The 16,466-nt window shown below is 38.0% G+C and overlaps 1 protein-coding gene and 2 pseudogenes across 1 annotated transcript; 2 read left to right on the forward strand and 1 right to left on the reverse strand.

Moving 5' to 3' along the window:
* Positions 1–175: 175 nt before the first annotated feature.
* Positions 176–10,480, reverse strand: LOC131321324 (pentatricopeptide repeat-containing protein At2g13600-like; annotated as a pseudogene).
* LOC131319734 (bidirectional sugar transporter SWEET3-like) lies at positions 2,636–5,874 on the forward strand (annotated as a pseudogene).
* An 864-nt stretch (positions 10,481–11,344) lies between the features above and the next one.
* On the forward strand, positions 11,345–16,205 carry LOC131319735 (uncharacterized). Its single transcript, XM_058350131.1, has 3 exons — positions 11,345–11,896; positions 14,713–14,964; positions 15,715–16,205. The coding sequence occupies exons 1-3, from the start codon at positions 11,357–11,359 to the stop codon at positions 16,012–16,014; spliced, it is 1,092 nt and encodes a 363-aa protein (XP_058206114.1). The 5' UTR covers positions 11,345–11,356; the 3' UTR covers positions 16,015–16,205.
* The last annotated feature ends 261 nt before the right edge of the window (positions 16,206–16,466 follow it).

The following is a 16,466-nucleotide window of genomic DNA, read 5'->3' on the forward strand; positions in this document are numbered from 1 at the left end:
GCGGCGGCTTCCAGTCCACAAGAATCGTTTGTTTCTGCCTCGAGGTGGCGGTTTCCGGCCCACAAGAATCGTTTGTTCCGCCTTATATTTGTGATCATGTACGTACGGTGTAAAATCACTTTAGTCGGCTTAGCAAGAATCATATTAGCAACTTGATAAGGTGGTTGGGAATAGGTTTGGGGCTCGAACAAGGCTTTGTTTCTATGATTCCAAATGTGCCAACAAGTAAAGAGAGAGCGATGATGGACCAAGGGATTCCAAATGGATGCTTCAGCGTCGTTACAAAGATAAAAAAGAACTCTTCAAAAGCCATACAATATTGCACTCTTGAATCCGAACACTTGATAATAGCTTCAGCTTCAGATTCCAAAATTGCATGCCGAAAGTTTAAAGCCCGGGCTAAAATCAAACCTTCCAGAATAGCAGCAGCTTCCCCAACTCTAGGGTGACCGGATACCTTGGAGAACTCTTAGAGCCAGCCCACCGAACTACCGCACCAGTACCAGAAGCTTCTTTTCTAATTTGATATGGCTGCATCCACACTAATTTTCAAACCCTTGCTTTGGATGTTCCCACGCCGGAGGTGTAGAAGGCCGGTTCGTAGTAGGGGGGTTTAGCTTGCTGATAAACCCTGGTAAATGAGAATAATTATAAGTGAGACTTGTCAAATTTAAACCTTGGCTGAGTTAAAAATAGAACATATAGAAGCTCATACTTTCCGGACTTAAAGAGTTAAAGTAGGCACTCCGAATGTCGAAATCCTAAAAATGATCAAATGAAAAGGGCAAAACACATTCACAAACATTTCATCGAATGCCTAACAGTCTAGACAGCATCTGATGTGTTGTCCAAATCAACAAGACAATGATAAAATAATTTCTTCATTTTTTGGACCCAAAAAAAAAAACCCCTCCATTTTATCAACCATGTAAAGGAATAATTTCTCTCACGTCCAGTGATAAAGCATTCCGAATCCTGGCTTGAAACATAACTTACAGTGCCATTGATTAGTAATGTCGAAGCACCCCCAAGAGATTTGCTTTGGTGATTGAGATTTGAGATTTTAGGGATTTACTCCCAAGATCTCTGGTTCGAAACCTATTGGGTGGCCAGTTCATACAAAACTGTCCTGACTTTAATCAGGAAAGGTATTTGTCTTCCATAAATTAGTGATGCACACTTTGAGTTGACCTGGTTACGCTGAGTTATCAAAAAAGAGAGGATAATGTCTAAGCAAGCGTCAAAAATCTAAACACGTATTCAAACTCCAATCAGGGAATAGAATTTGAGTAGCTTATGTTATGAAATGACAGTAAATGGCCATAATGGAGGAATAATCAAGTACCACAAAATGATAGAATAAGGCATCAGAACATCTCTTGTTTTGATTGAGGGTATAGAATTTTAATAGTTGAAGCAAGGAAGGATGAAGGGGGAGACAACAGAAAGCAATGCTGATATCACCATCATAGCTAAAGGAATAGTGTATTGAAGTACTCAAAGGCCACTTTCTTTAACCAAAAGCACATTCTTAAAATAAAAATTAAAAAAAAAAACCACTTTCATATATTGACAAGGTAAATCTCCTGCCACCCGAGTCCTCTTTTTTCAGATAGATGTCTAGAACCATTGCCATGTACAACTGAACTCAGTACCTTTAAATGGCCTCCGATAGTGGACTTTGAAATTGGTCATCCAAAAATGAGTGTGCATAAAGTGGCCTCGAAACCATTAGTTATCAGAAAAGAAAATATACAACTCCATACCCAAGACATAATGGAAACAGAATTCGTACACCTCAATAACGGAATAACCTCAGACGGAATGAAATAATTCTATAAGCTGATATTTTTCCTCCCTTGCTCTGGTAATCGTTCAAATTGCAGAACCTTTCTTTTATTCTTCTAAAATGGAGTTTAGATATGCCTTACTTGAAGAGAGAAAATCCTAGCCTTATTTGGTGACTTTGTGGTAAGACGACAAAGCAAAATTCTGCTTTAGACACAACCAATTGCTCGCATAACATATTTTTCCTATCGCCGTTCAGGGAAAAAAAAAAGAAAAAGAAATTTTTAATCTTTCTTAAAACCTCAAAAACACAAAATTAGACCTCAAGATAACCAACTCAACCTCTGCAGGTCTAGTTTACTTCAATTCTTCAGGGTATATGCTCCCTTGGGCCTTGGGTTACTCTTTTTCTTTCTTCTATTGACTCACATTCCCATCTGACCTAAAATGATTTTCCTTTTCAAGATATATTTCATTTGGGCATATAAAACCTAATTATCCCAACAGTACTCAAAAGCTTGGACAATAACGAGAAAGGGTGATATTCTCATTGTGATGGCTGGATTTACTTCTGTTTATCAGCAAGGGGCTTTTTATTTTAGGACAGGCAGGAAGAGTAGGAGACTTTTCTCTCAGTCCCATATATCACAGGATATCACTCAACAATTCCGAATTAATTTGAATCTTCATATGTAAATGACCTAGCCAAACTAAAATAGTTAAATAAAAAATCTAGGAAATTCAACATACATAGATAAATAAGGATGTTAGAGATGGATAACCTGAAATATCTATATAATAAAACAGCTCAGTATTTGAATCCCATGTGCATAATCTAACGGCCCAAACTTATCCCTTGTAAATCCTACGGCTAAGAAGAGTCCTAGCTAGGGCTGGAAAATCCTATTTCCAATCTTCTCTAACTTTTCCTATTCCAACTCTCTTTTGTTATGGAAAGATAGAAAGCAATAAAATTTCATTGCCAAAAAAAGAGCCGAATTTTGAAATAAGAAAGGGAAGTAATTTTTGAAAACTTAGTCTCTCTCTGAAGTAAGGCGAAATCTTCTCTAACTTTTCCTATCTCAACCCTCTTTTGTTATGGGAAGATAGATAGTAATAAAATTTCATGTATAAAATTAGTGTAAGGCACATTGTAAACTAAACAAAAGGGTAAGAAATACTTTTGTTTATCGGTTGATTAATTTCAATTTTTTGGGGATGTGTGTTTTTTTTGTAAACTAAACAAAAGGGTAAGAAAAAAAATCTGTTTGATCCTAATTTAAGAAAAATCTTCCCGTATAAATCAGATTCGTTGGCGGGGGTAGTAAATGCGTTGTGCCATGCCTTCAGGCATGGGCAAACTCTAGTAGATATATAACAAAGGATGTTTTGTACAATATACATAGATAACTTCAAAGATTTCTATTTTAAGAGTTTTGTTTTTGTTTTATAGAACTAAGGATGTTAGAGATGGAATAAAGCAAGATTTATGAGTTTCAAATTCGAAAAACCATCATGTAATATGCTTGTCACATGATAGCATGCACGTGTCCCTTGAAATTCCTAATGTAAAATGCTTATCAAATGTACTTCACCTTGAAATTTTTAATGAAAATCCAATCTATTTGTGTTAGTTGGCACATCTTCTAAGGAAAAGTCGCCATGCAACTATATAGTAAACATTACTAAACTTTGGCTACAAGAGGAAAATCGCAGGATTTTTGTCCATAAACATCCAACAAATATTAATATATTATCATTTTGACATTCTTACATTTGTTATGCAATCTTAAAGATGATCTTATCATGTGGATAGGTCTTGTGATATGTACCCCTCACAAAAGAACCATGGCAAAATATATTTCCTTCCGTGTCTCCCTATGGACTATCATAAAAATGAAACTAAATTTTGAGACCACTGCCCAATAATACATTTTAAGTAAATGCTCTACAAGTTCATCAAGATGTAGACAGCACTTTCTCTCAACACCCTTTCAATGTTCAAGTATTCCCTTCTTACCCATCTCCGCACTATTTATACCAGCAGAAGGTTGCCTACACCCCAGACATTCTTAGGTAACTGAAACTTCTGTGTCCAAAAGAATGGGAGATAGGCTTCATGTGGCAGTTGGAGTAATGGGTACCTAATTGCTAATTTGATCATTCCTTGTGGGATACATATTCCCATTATTTATCACCAAATAAATTTGATAAAACCATTCCCTGACTAACAAAGTTGCATGATTTTTATTGCAGGGAATGCGGCTTTGATGTTACTTTATGCTGCACCCATGTAACATCTATTCCTATTTTATTCTACCTCAACGGTTTGAGAGTGATAATCTATCTCTAATTTTATGTTTCTGTTCTTTCCAGATTAACTTTTTCAAGGGTCATAAGAAAGAAAAGCACCGAGGAGTTTTCTTGTGTTCCTTACATCATTGCTCTACTGGATTGCTTACTTTATACTTGGTATGGCTTGCCTGTTGTAAGCTATAGGTGGGAAGATTTATCCCTGGTCCCTGTTAATGGCGCAGGCATTCTTCTTGAAATCTCCTACATTCTCACATATTTCTGGTTCTCTTCAGCCAGAGAGAAGGCAAGCTACTATATATATCTATAAACTTCTCCAATCCATTAGCAAGTTCTTTTTTTCAATTGCAAGTCATCCTTGTGGGTTCACAGGCATGAGAAATTTCATGTGTTTATAATATATACCATTCATGTAAATCTTTATAAAGCGATCTATACATGTAGTTCACATTTGACGTTCACCTTTATGTAAGTGTGATAGAAGATAAGTAATTAGTAGCTAAGGAAATCTTAAGATAATCAATAGTTTTCCACATAACTTATAAGAGAAAGATATAAACATGTGTTTCCACCCTATGGTGCAGAAGAAGGTTGCTTTGATGATAGTACCTGTTATTCCAGTTTTCTGCATCACCGCAACGATATCAGCTTTCGTATGCCACAATCACCACCACAGCAAGGTGTTTATTGGGAGTGTTGCATTCGTAGCCACTGTAGCAATGATCAGCTCGCCTATGGTGGTCATGGTGAGTTCTCTTCCACCGATCACGCCCATACTTGTCTTGTTCAGTATAAATGACTTCCTAATTTGGCAAAAGTGAATAAGTTACATTACTTCATAGTTTGAAAGCTAATGCATGCGTATATAACTTACAAACTAAAAATGATTCATATTGCAGAAGCGAGTAATACAAACGAAGAGCGTGGAATATATGCCGTTCTACTAGTCATTTTTCTCATTCCTAGCAAGTTCTCTTTGGTTGGCCTATGGACTGCTGAGCCATGATGTAGTTCTCGCGGTTTGTGTGATAATTAAACCTTAATTTTGTATATCACATTGAAGTTCAAACAATTATTCATACCAAGTCTTTTAAATTTGATTTTCTAACTCTAATTTGCACATATATGCAGTCTCCAAATTTTGTTGGCATCCCTTCAGGCATTCTCCAGCTTGTGCTTTACTTTAAATACAGGAACAAGGGTATTATGGAAGAAGCCCACAGCTCAGATACAGAAAATAATGGTGAGAAAACCAAGCAGCAGTTGTAGTTCATGGCTACTGAAGATAATAATGGCAAGATTTGAAGAATTGGTTACATGAAGGTCTATTTGGATCCCTTGTTTTAGCCGTGCCCTAGAGTTTGGGTTGCTGGAAATCACAGTACACTACAAATAAACGAAGGATAGATAATGCAGTCTGCAATTATCATGCAATTCATGTGTCCAATTATGCGATAAGAGCAACTGAATTTTCTACCATACGTCAAATAGACAAGTTAGAGCAGTGAGAAACTTTTGATTGCACTGCACAAGTAAAATTGTTGCTGATGTCCCACTTGACAGTCTAGCGCATGATATAATTGGACATGACAACGCGCGAGCGCACAGAGAGAGAGAGAGAGAGAGAGAGAGAGAGAGAGAGAGAGAGAGAGCTCCTGAACCGTAGAACAAAGCATAAGCAGGAGAATAAAATCCATCTGTTCAAGAATGCTTCAAAAAACTGAGGCTAGCTGATAACACCAGAGTCCTAACACAGTGACACAACAGAAGTAAAATCACCTTATGACATGACTCTGATTATTAATATCAGCCGGCACCAATTCATTGGGACTTAGAACTCCATTTGCTTAACCAATGTTGTCCAAACGTACTTACAGGTCCCCTTGATCTTCTAGTTTAAAAACACAGGGTACTCTTGTGGAAAAGCCCACCAAACCAGAGTAGGATAAAGAAAGACATGAGCAGGAGTATGGTGTGGAATTTCTCATCGGCAATGGGTTTAGGATGTTTCTGTTTGATCCATGCAATCATCTTCATGCAGCAACCAAGTTGGTCATTAACCATCAGTTCAAAAGAGTCACTCTCGCAATACACGCCCCAACCACTATTTCCCATGTGATATACCACAAGAAACGCAGAACCCCCAAAAGCGTATATGATGAAAATATTTGGCAAGGGAAGATGAACCTCTGATGCTCCACTTACGTCAGGTGGTTTACGATTCCGAAGCTAAGCATTTGTCAGAGCTAAGAAACTGGAATCAAGATACCAATAACAGAGCCTACTATGTTCACTCCGAAATACTCTTAACAAATTGAATTCTACAGTTCACATTTGCTGTTAGATGCTCCAAAGTTGAATAAATCAAATCGCAATACGGATGAGTTCTATCTTCTACAGATAACACATGAACTCTGTATTTAGCTCAATCCAACTACAGCCTGGATCCTTCTTCACTTCCGAACCTCTTAAAATCTTCCTCATCGTCATTTTCTCCTACCATCTCCCCAATCCTGCATATATGTTAGACATAATAACATAAGCGGATATATTCTTAGGATCCAAGTTAAGAATTTTCTTAGCCACCCTTTCACCCATTTCCATTTCCATCCAGAACCAACAAGCATTTAGCAATGCCCCCCAAACCACCTTATCTGCTTCAATAGGCATCTCCTTAACAAGGTCCTCGGCTTCTTGTAAATGGCCTGATTGACCAAGAAGATCTACAACACATCCATAGTGTTCTAATGTTGGGGTTACACCATAATGCTTTTCCATGGACGAAAAGTACTTCATCCCTTCATTTAGCAAACCACCCCGAATACAAGCAGACAAAACACCCACAAAAGTTGCTGCATTAGGATCTTCTCTTTGGTCCTACATATGCTCAAAGAGCAAGAGTGCCTCAGAGCAGAGCCCATAATGTGCATAACCGAGAATCAGAGTTGTCCAAGCTGCCACATTTGGAGAGTATCCATAAATGATTTCTGAGCATCAGTGATGCTCCCACGTTTGCAGTACATGTCTAGAAGTGCTGTTCCAACAAAAACATTAGATACAAAAGGCGTTTTAGCCACATGAGCGTGAAGTAGTTGTCCTTGTTGAAGAGATCCAAGGCATGAACATGCATGAAACAGAGCAGAGAATGTTGATCTGGTTTGGCCAACAGACAACCTAAGCATACTCGTGTAAAGTTTCAGCGCTTCTTCATGTTGAGCGCTTTGAATGTGCCCTGAAATGATTGAATTCCACGTCACTGGATTTCTTTCCCCTTTTGTTTGTTCAAAAAGTTCCAAAGCTTTACCGATCTCCCCATTTCTAGAATAAACTGAAATCATAGCATTTGATGAACCTATTGTCCTTTTTGGCATTTCAAGAAACGCCCTTTCTGAATCATCAGCTCGACCACTCACTGCAAACCCTTTAATCATCACATTGTCTGTAACTGGATTCCTCTCAACCAGTCCATTAAAAATCATTTCTGCCTCATTAACCTTGCCCATCACGAAAAGCACTTCAATTAGCATATTCAAGGCATTTAAACACGGGTTAACAAGTTTATCATAAACTCTTTTGGCATCACCCATGACGTTGCAACTGCAATAGAAACCAATCAGAGCACCACCAATCAAGTGCTCAAACTCAAGTTCGTACCTTATTACCATCCCATGAACAACCGTCCATTGATCCACAGCTCTGACTCTACCACAAGCCCTTAAAATGCAATCGAAAGTAAACTCGTTCGGCACCACCTCAACTTCCTCTCTCATCTACAAAAACAACTCCAAAGCCTTCTCACAACCACTCTCCCTCTTCGAATACCCCGATATCAGCGTCGTCCACGCAACCATGTCACGCGTCGGCATTCTATTAAAAAAACCCAAAGCATCGCTCATCAAATCACACTGAACATAACCCACAAGCATCAAACTCCACAGCAACTCGTTCTCCTCACATAACAAATCAAACACCCGCTTCGCTTGTTCGATTTCGACACAATTCGCGTAGAAATACAACAAGGCTTAAAACCCTCGCACCCAGATTTCAAAACCAGACAATGGACACATTAACCGTCGATCGGCGACTTGGCGCAAACACTAAGTACGGTAGAGAATGTGGTTTCGTTTAGCCTTATAGAGTTACGGTGCATTGCGTGGACTAAGGTGAGAGATTCGTTGAGTTTTCCCCTGTTGGAGTAGCCAGAAATCATGGCGTTCCAAGAGACGACTGTTCGTTGGGTCATTTGGTCGAATATGTGGCGTGCAGTGTCTAGGTGGCCGAGATTGGGGTGGTGAGAAATGGATTTGTTTAGGGAGATTATGTTGGAGTGAGGGTGATTGCGTGGAGTGGAGTAGTGCAGGGTTGAGTACGGTGGGGAGGTGTTTTTCCATCGGCGATGCTTCCATGTTTTCGAGAATGAGGATATCTCATTAGGATTTCAAGGAGGAGAGGTACCGGGGAGAGAGAGAGTGTGGGCTTTTGGCATATGAACCATGAAGCGTAAGAATTTATCCTAGTCAGCGTTGATCCGCCACGTGTTACAATACCTTAGAGTGCGTTTTTGTAAACTTACAAGTTTGAAACTTATCTCGGAATTTTTTACTTTTTATCTTAATTTTTAAGATTAATCGGTTGTCTCGACGGAAGAGTATGAAAATATCAACCGATGTTGAAATTTTTTTTAATAAGACAACATTTTAGACAAATGAGACAACTATTTAATACTTTTTTCGTATTTCGTAAACTTTTGTTTCACTTTTGGTCATAATTTTGTACTTTTTTAACTACTCTCGTTGAGGCGGACGATTAATCAAAAACTGATCACTCAGATTTTACTAAAATTTTAAAAACAAACAAAACACACAAACGGAAAAAATAATTAAGTTTAAAAAAATGAGGCCTTAGGCAGACGGAAAAAAATTCGAAAAATTATTAAATGCTCTTCTTGGTTTTCCAAATTTTTTACGTGAAAGATGTTTTTGGATAGATAATCCATTTGGGGTTATTTTTTGAGTTCTTATTCAAATTTTTTTACATTTGTTAGTTTTTTCGACAAAAAAATTAGAGATTATTATGAATTCGTAATTGTAGATCATAGATTTTGAATTATAGCGAGAGAGTGTGCCCGTAACTTTAGCAGGCTACTGAAGGCATAAATTTATACTCCTAACTTAGATTAGATCACCACAATTTTGCTAATATTTTTGTCATCGGTGACGATTTTTTAACGTTCTTTTACTTCTTTTCCACTCTTTAACTCTAATTTATATTTTAGGGTCTGGTTCCGCTCGCACAAAAGCTTTTTACACACATTTTACACAAGTATAGTGTGGAACCCATTTTGGAGTCGCACGCAAATGGACGGAGCTGTTCAATTTGTTTGAAACGGACTTTTAAGAGTTTTCGTAAAAAATCAACTCATTTGGATATTGGTAAGTATTTGATCGATATATGTTCCTACATTTGACATGATAAAAATTGAATGAATTAATCAAGAATTTACCCATGTCCAAATGAGTTTAATTTTTCGAAAATCCTATAGGGACCGACGAAGTCCTCACCGAAATTGTACAGACGGCCACGCCGGGCCGTCTCTGGCCACCGGACAGCCGATCCAAGCCATTCAAAAATTCTATAAAAAAAAAATGAGAGGGCCTACGTGAGAATCAATGGCATCTGATGTGTGTAGGGTGCTTAATCCAAACACACTATTTTTCGTATATATATGTATATACAAAAAAATGGGGTGTTTGGATTAAGTATCTACGCACGTCGGATGCCGTTGATTCCTATATAGACCCACTCGTTTTTTATTTTAGAATTTTTTGACGGCTCGAATCGGCTTTTTGGTGGCTGGAGACGGCTCGGCGCTGCCGTCGATATGATTTCGGTTGGTCGTCGTCTGTCCCTATAGCGGGACAATTTTTGTAGGAACTTTTAAGACCCTAACTTTGGACATGCAGATTTTTTAATATGTCTCGTGAGCAATGACAATCTATATCCAAATCATCGAATTACAAAACCCCGGCCCAAAACAATATCTTTCTATAAACCAAAATACCCAACCCAACGACCATCAAGTGTGTTTGCATCATACTTGAGTTTTGCCAGCAGGATTAATTCTATTTAACAAATCAACATAATTTACCGACCCAATATGCAAGTGAGAAAATAAAAAATTAAGGGTTGAAATTGAAAAACGAAATTGTTTAGAGTCCATTCAGATACAAAAATAGAAAGAGAAATACCGTAGGTAACAGCTATAACATTAAAAACTTGAAGAGAAAATTATTTCCGGATGAGGTGGAAATACAAGTGGGTTTCCGCCTCTCATTGTGGATCTTATCGTGAGTTTATTGAGATAATTTGAACCATTCATTTCGTAGAATTCGCAAAATAGTGTATCCATGTAAAAAATCAACTTTACCCGACATTCATAAGTACACAAAAATTCTTATAAGAGCGTCCTTACTGTATTAAGGTAAGGACGTCCCTCTCTTGACCAATTTTTGATGATCCGAGCCGCTCAATGTATGCAAAACAAGATTTTAAGGGTACTCTAACAAAATTAGCAAAAAAAAAAGACCGGAAAGGGCTTCATCCGAGCAGTTTTTGTTTATTTTTTATCAAACGGTTCATATAAAAACTGCTCGGATGAAGCCATTCCCGATTTTTTTTTTGCTGATTTTTCGAATGTATCCTTAAAATCATGTTTTGAACACATAGAGCGGCTCAGATCATCAAAATTTGGTCGGAAAAGGGGAGAAAATGAGACGTCCACATTTTAATACGGTAAGAACACCTTTATAAAAAGCAACGCTGCTACTTGCACAGCAAAGGCTAGCCTAAATTTTGAAGCAAAGTTAGATGATTTGTAAACACCCTTCCCGATATCGGATTGAGGTGATTTTTTACAGGGACCATAAACGAAGTATTTTGAACAAAATGAGCGGCTCCGATCATCTTTGCGAGACCCAAGACGGCCGCAAAACTGATCTGTGCACGGCTGCTGTGCAAGCAGACTTTCTGTATAAAAAGCTTATTGTTCATAAATATATCAAAAATTAAATTTTAATTTATAAAACGACGTTCGTGCACATTTTAATACTGACAAAATCCAAACCGTTTTATAAACCAAAATTTAATTGCTCATACACGTACACCCATCTCTCTCTCTCCAGTTTCTCTTGACTAGTTCTCTCGCTCCGCCTCCCTCTCTCTCTCTCTTCCCTCAAATTATATTTCCCTGTAGCTCATGCACGAAGACACGTATCCCCATCTCTCTCTCGTCAGTTTCTCTGGACTAGTTCTCTCGCTCCACCCCTCTCTCTCTCTTCCCCCAGGCCTCAAATCACCTTTCCACGTCCCCATTCACCCAATCCCAATTCCAACAGCTTTGTCCAACCCCCCTCTCTCTCTCTACACGATACTTTTCAGAATGGTGAAGCTAGCCTCGGCGCGCCAGAGCCGAATGTACGGGCCGAGACAGGGCCGAAGCAGAGCCGAGTACATGAACGCGGGCCTATACGTGTTCGCCACGATTATGCTCGTGAGTGGCTTCGTGGCCCAGCTATCCAAGGAGCCCAAATCGGGCCTCGTCATTCTGCTCATAGCATTGGCCCTCGTAATCGTAGTGAACGTTCACGATCTCGTCGCCCACCTAGCCGGCATCGATTTCCGGCTTCCGCTGGTGGGGTTCGACACCCAGCTCGCCCTCGTCGAGTTTGCGGTGCCTGTGGTTCAGGCCATGGGGACACTCCTTTTTTTCTTGGGAATTCTCTTTCTTTTTCTCCAGGTACGTAGTAGGTATTGGAAATGAATTTCTGTTGCACCAAGAACAATAAATGTATGGCCGTTCGGTTAAATAAGTTAATTGGCTTATTTTTTTGTTTTTATTAACTCTTTTTTTATATTTATTAATTTTTTGTCAATTTTTTTGAAATTATTACATCCTCATGATGAGAGAAATTTAAAAAGTAAAAAATTATGATTGAAATCTAATTTTTTTTAATAAAGACGAAAAATTGGTTTATTGACTTATTTTTGTCTTTATTAAAAAAATTAAGTTTCTATCGTAATTTTTTACTTTTTAGATTTCTCTTATCACGACAATGTAATAATCTCCAAAAAATTAACGAAGAACTAACAAATACGGAAAAAATTTGAATAAGGACAAAAAATAAGTCAGTTGGCTTATGTACTGGAAACGTGAAATACTTAGGTCCCGTTCAGCTAAATAAGCTGACTGGTTTATTTTTTTGTCTTTATTTTAAAAAAATTCGTATTTGTTAGTTTTTCGTCAATTTTTTGAGGATTATTACATTGTCATGACAACAGGAATCTAAAAAGTAAAAAATTACGATCGAAACTTAAATATTTTTGGATAAAGACAAAAATAAGCCAATTTATTCGTCTTTATTAAAAAAATAGATTTCGATCATAATTTTTTAATTTTTAGATTCCTCTCGTAATGATGATGCAATAATCCCAAAAAAATTGACAAAAAATTAACAAATACAAAAAAAAATTGAATAAGGACAAAAAAATAAGCCAGTTGGCCTATTTAGCCAAACGGGTTAGTACTCAGGGGAGTCTATTATCTCAATCAACCACATTATGGTTGGCAGTGGCAGACCCAAGAATTTGACATAGTGGGGTACCAATTTTCTTTTAAGTAACAATTTTAAAGTATATATGTATTTTAATAACAAGCTACTTAGGCAAACTTGCGCACCTCAGATCCTCAACTATATGCATTAAAACAAAATTATCACATATTCATCATCTATTTCTTATTATTAACAAGCTACGGAAACCGTCGGTGCAAATAGTAGTACTCTATTTCTTATTATTTTAACAATATAAGTACAAGTTTCGGGGACCAAAAGTTTACAAATGCAATGTGCGGGTTCATATTAAGTAGTACACCAATGATCAGAGACATTGGGGAGTGGGGAAAACCTTGGTTTTGCGTGTGGGAGGAGGATAGGTCGGAGCAGTGGAGTGGCTTATAAACAACGCTCACAGTGAAAGATTTCTATTTTTTTTGTTTTCCCCCAAGATATGCACTATTTTCTAGTGGATTTTGAATAAAAAAAAAACCTTAGGGGAGTGGGGGAGACTCAAACACATGCCCTCTCATTCTCAAAACCAGCAACTTACCACTGCATCAAACATTGTCTTCTTGCACATATTCGAGATATATAATCTATATACAAAATCGGGATTTTTTTTTTTAAAAGGCCGTGGGGGCATTTTAAAAGGCCGTGGAGGCATGTGACCCCACGTGCCCCAAGGTGGTTCCGCCTCTAATGGTTGGTGAAACTAGGTACAATTTTGGTTCACCCATCTGAAAAGTGACAATATTACAACTGAAATGGTTGGCGTAGTGGTCAAGGCATGAGATATCGGAGTTTGCTTATTTTTAAATTCTCGTGTTTGAAATCTCTAGATTCTATCAACTTATTTGGGATCAGTCCATAGGAAGCTTTGCTCCGACTTTAATTGAGCTTTCCGTAAGTGAGCGGTGGGATTGAGTTCAGTTGAGGTTCGCGTAAGCACACATGAGTTATAAAGAAAGTGAGAATAAATAAAAATAAAAAGTCATCTGCAGGCATGAATTATCAATGCGGGCCTCCACAACTAATGACTTTGTAGTGCTTGTTTTTAAAGGTAATTCAAAATAGAAATCATTCAATCCATGGTCCAGGATTTTGGGGCTATAATTCTGAACCAGCACAAGTATTATCCGAGCAAATACTTGTTGATATGGAATTGAGCTAGTAATTGTTCGGTAAATCTCCTTAGAAAATCCAACTCTACAAAACCAACGGTTTTGATCGTCAAAGTGGGATCCGGTGTAGGCCCCCCCCCCTCCCACAAATTGTGTCCTTTTTTATTTTACCGCAAAGGGGTTGAGAATGTGGGTGTTACCTTTGGAAAGGAAAGGAATTTTATACTTACAGCCATAGCTTATATATATACATAATGATGTAGTTGTCCCGGTCCTGGACTGATAGGTAGTTTTCATGTACATGGACCCAATTTGAGCAAATCGGAATTTTACTAGTTCGCTTGTTGTTTGTGTGGAATTACTGTTAGATTATGGATTTTGTTGTAATCAGCTGGGGTCTTATCTAGCAACACAACTATATGCATTAGAAATCCAAAACATGAGGGGTTTTACGACAAAGCGTGTTCAATATTGTAAAATTAGTAATTACCTATCATTCGAATCTAAAGATTGGCTGAACTATGGATCATGCAATGCATCCTAGTTTTAACTCAACAGAGATTTGAATCACTACCAAAATGTATTGTTTCCCCAACTTTGAATTTGGAATTTATAAGTGAAGTTCGTGGATAGTCTTCAACATGGTTGTTGAACGAGACCTCAACGGATATCAAAAGTTTGTAGGGAATTCAGACCATTTCATTACAACGAAAATTTTGTATTATAACTTTAGATTAAGCACACCTTTAAGCACGCATGTGAAACACACCAATACACTTTTAGTACATCTCATGTTACAGAGTGGTAAATTGTTATGTAGAGACTTGAAAGCTCATCCATAACGATATCTATTGTATGTTGCAATAATCTGAATGAAGGAAGAAAAGAGTTACGGCTACTTCAAGCTAGAGAAGCATGCGTTGAACATGCTTATAGCGGGGACTGTTTTATGGGTTCTTGGTTCGATTCACAACTCATGCCAGATCTATGAAAGAGCAGATGGGCATCTCCAAATCTTGCAACAAAGTGTCCACATTCCATTCTTGATGGGGAGCCTGTTGTTCCTTGTGGGTGCAATTATCAACTACAAAGAGAAGACTGGATTAGTCCATCACGGCTTGGCGTTATTGGTAAGTGATCTTGAATTGGCACAATAACTTGGGTTTTCAACGACGGCTACATGGCCTGAATCAACTGCGAGTGAATGATTTTGCTTCGGAAATAAGTAGAAAGCGGATCCATTTTGATCTTAATTACTGGCTAAGGTGCTAAGCCTTGATGGAAATAGTTGGTGCTTTTCTTACAGCCCCGTTTGGTATGAGCAATTTGGCGAGAGATGAAGACAAATGTAACCTTCTTACACCTTTGGTTAACACAGTAGGTGAGAAAGGGATAAATGATGAGAAAGAAAACTCTTATGTTTCGAGTTATTTTCTGCTAAAAAATGGGGTGATTTTCTGGAAAACCAAACTGGTTGTGCATATTTTATGGACCACAATCTTTTATTTTCTTCCTACCCATGTTAACGCGGTATGAGGAGTTACGTTTTTCTAATTCGAAAAAAGAAAAAAGACGACCTGTGTGTTTTCCAAGTATTGGATAGGTCTTCTACATCAACATAAAGTTTGACTGCAATATTTGAAAACATTGTTTACGTGCAGAAACCTTTTTTTTTTTTGATCAGAACGTGCAGAAACCTGTGTATGGGAAAAGTTTCTAAATCAGTTTTTCTTAGCCTTTCAGCCGGTTTGATGATGTAATAAGAGATTTTAGAGGCCTTAGCCTTAGTGACCAGGCACGTTCATTAAGCCCGGAGGGTAAGGGATGGAGATGTGACACACTTGCTAAATTGAAGGTTAATTTGTTCTTTGTTTTTGCAGAGTAGGAGTTGGGTGTGGTTGGGTATTTTCGGGAGCTTATTGTTTTTCGTTGGGGGATTAGCCAATGCGGTGAAAGTATTCAAGATGCAACAAGCAAACGGAATGCGGCTCGAGAAACTGCGACGAGGAGTGCAAGAGCGATTGGATCGAGGGCGGGAAGGCCAAATACCACTCATTCCAGATGAGGACCAGAGGAGGAGAAAAAGACCTGCTGATCTTCTGAAGGAGGAAGATAAATTGTTGGCAGTGGCTCCAGCTCCAACTACTCCTTACAAGGATGTGCTTATTGGCCAGCCCTGAAGTTTTGTCGAGTATAACAGTCGATTCTTCGGGCGGTTTCTAACATCGTATTTGTCTTTCATTTTGGTACTTCTTCGTGTGTAGCTTCTGATTTGATTTCTTCCATTCTCTACCAATTAAATCTAGACTTAGATAAATTCGTATTTTTTTTGCAAGAGTCTTGGACTCTTGATCAATTCATTGTTTTTTTTTTTTAAAGTCTTGGTCAATTCATGCGATGACTTGGGCGATTATCGGTGGGCAACAATTCTAGATGACTGTTTATGCGGATTCATCTTGTAAGAGCATCTTAAATATTTGGGATGATTTTGTTCGCCGAAAAAAAGAGTATCTTAAATATTTTGCTTATATAAGAAAAGAAAGTATGTTCAGCATTGGAATGACAACTCCAGGAACAAGATGGAGGTTCTACGAGCAAGAACCAGTCACTTTGTTTGGACCAAGATGATGGA

This window comes from Rhododendron vialii, chromosome 3a, assembly GCF_030253575.1.
Source record: "Rhododendron vialii isolate Sample 1 chromosome 3a, ASM3025357v1".
In the NCBI taxonomy this organism is placed as follows: Eukaryota; Viridiplantae; Streptophyta; class Magnoliopsida; order Ericales; family Ericaceae; genus Rhododendron; species Rhododendron vialii.

Coding starts and splice junctions, on each gene's coding strand:
- LOC131319735 (XM_058350131.1), top strand. CDS start 11,357: ATGCACGAAGACACGTATCCCCATCTCTCTCTCGTCAGTTTCTCTGGA. Junction 11,897..14,712: donor TTCTCTTTCTTTTTCTCCAG/GTACGTAGTAGG, acceptor ATCTGAATGAAG/GAAGAAAAGAGTTACGGCTA. Junction 14,965..15,714: donor ATCACGGCTTGGCGTTATTG/GTAAGTGATCTT, acceptor TTGTTTTTGCAG/AGTAGGAGTTGGGTGTGGTT.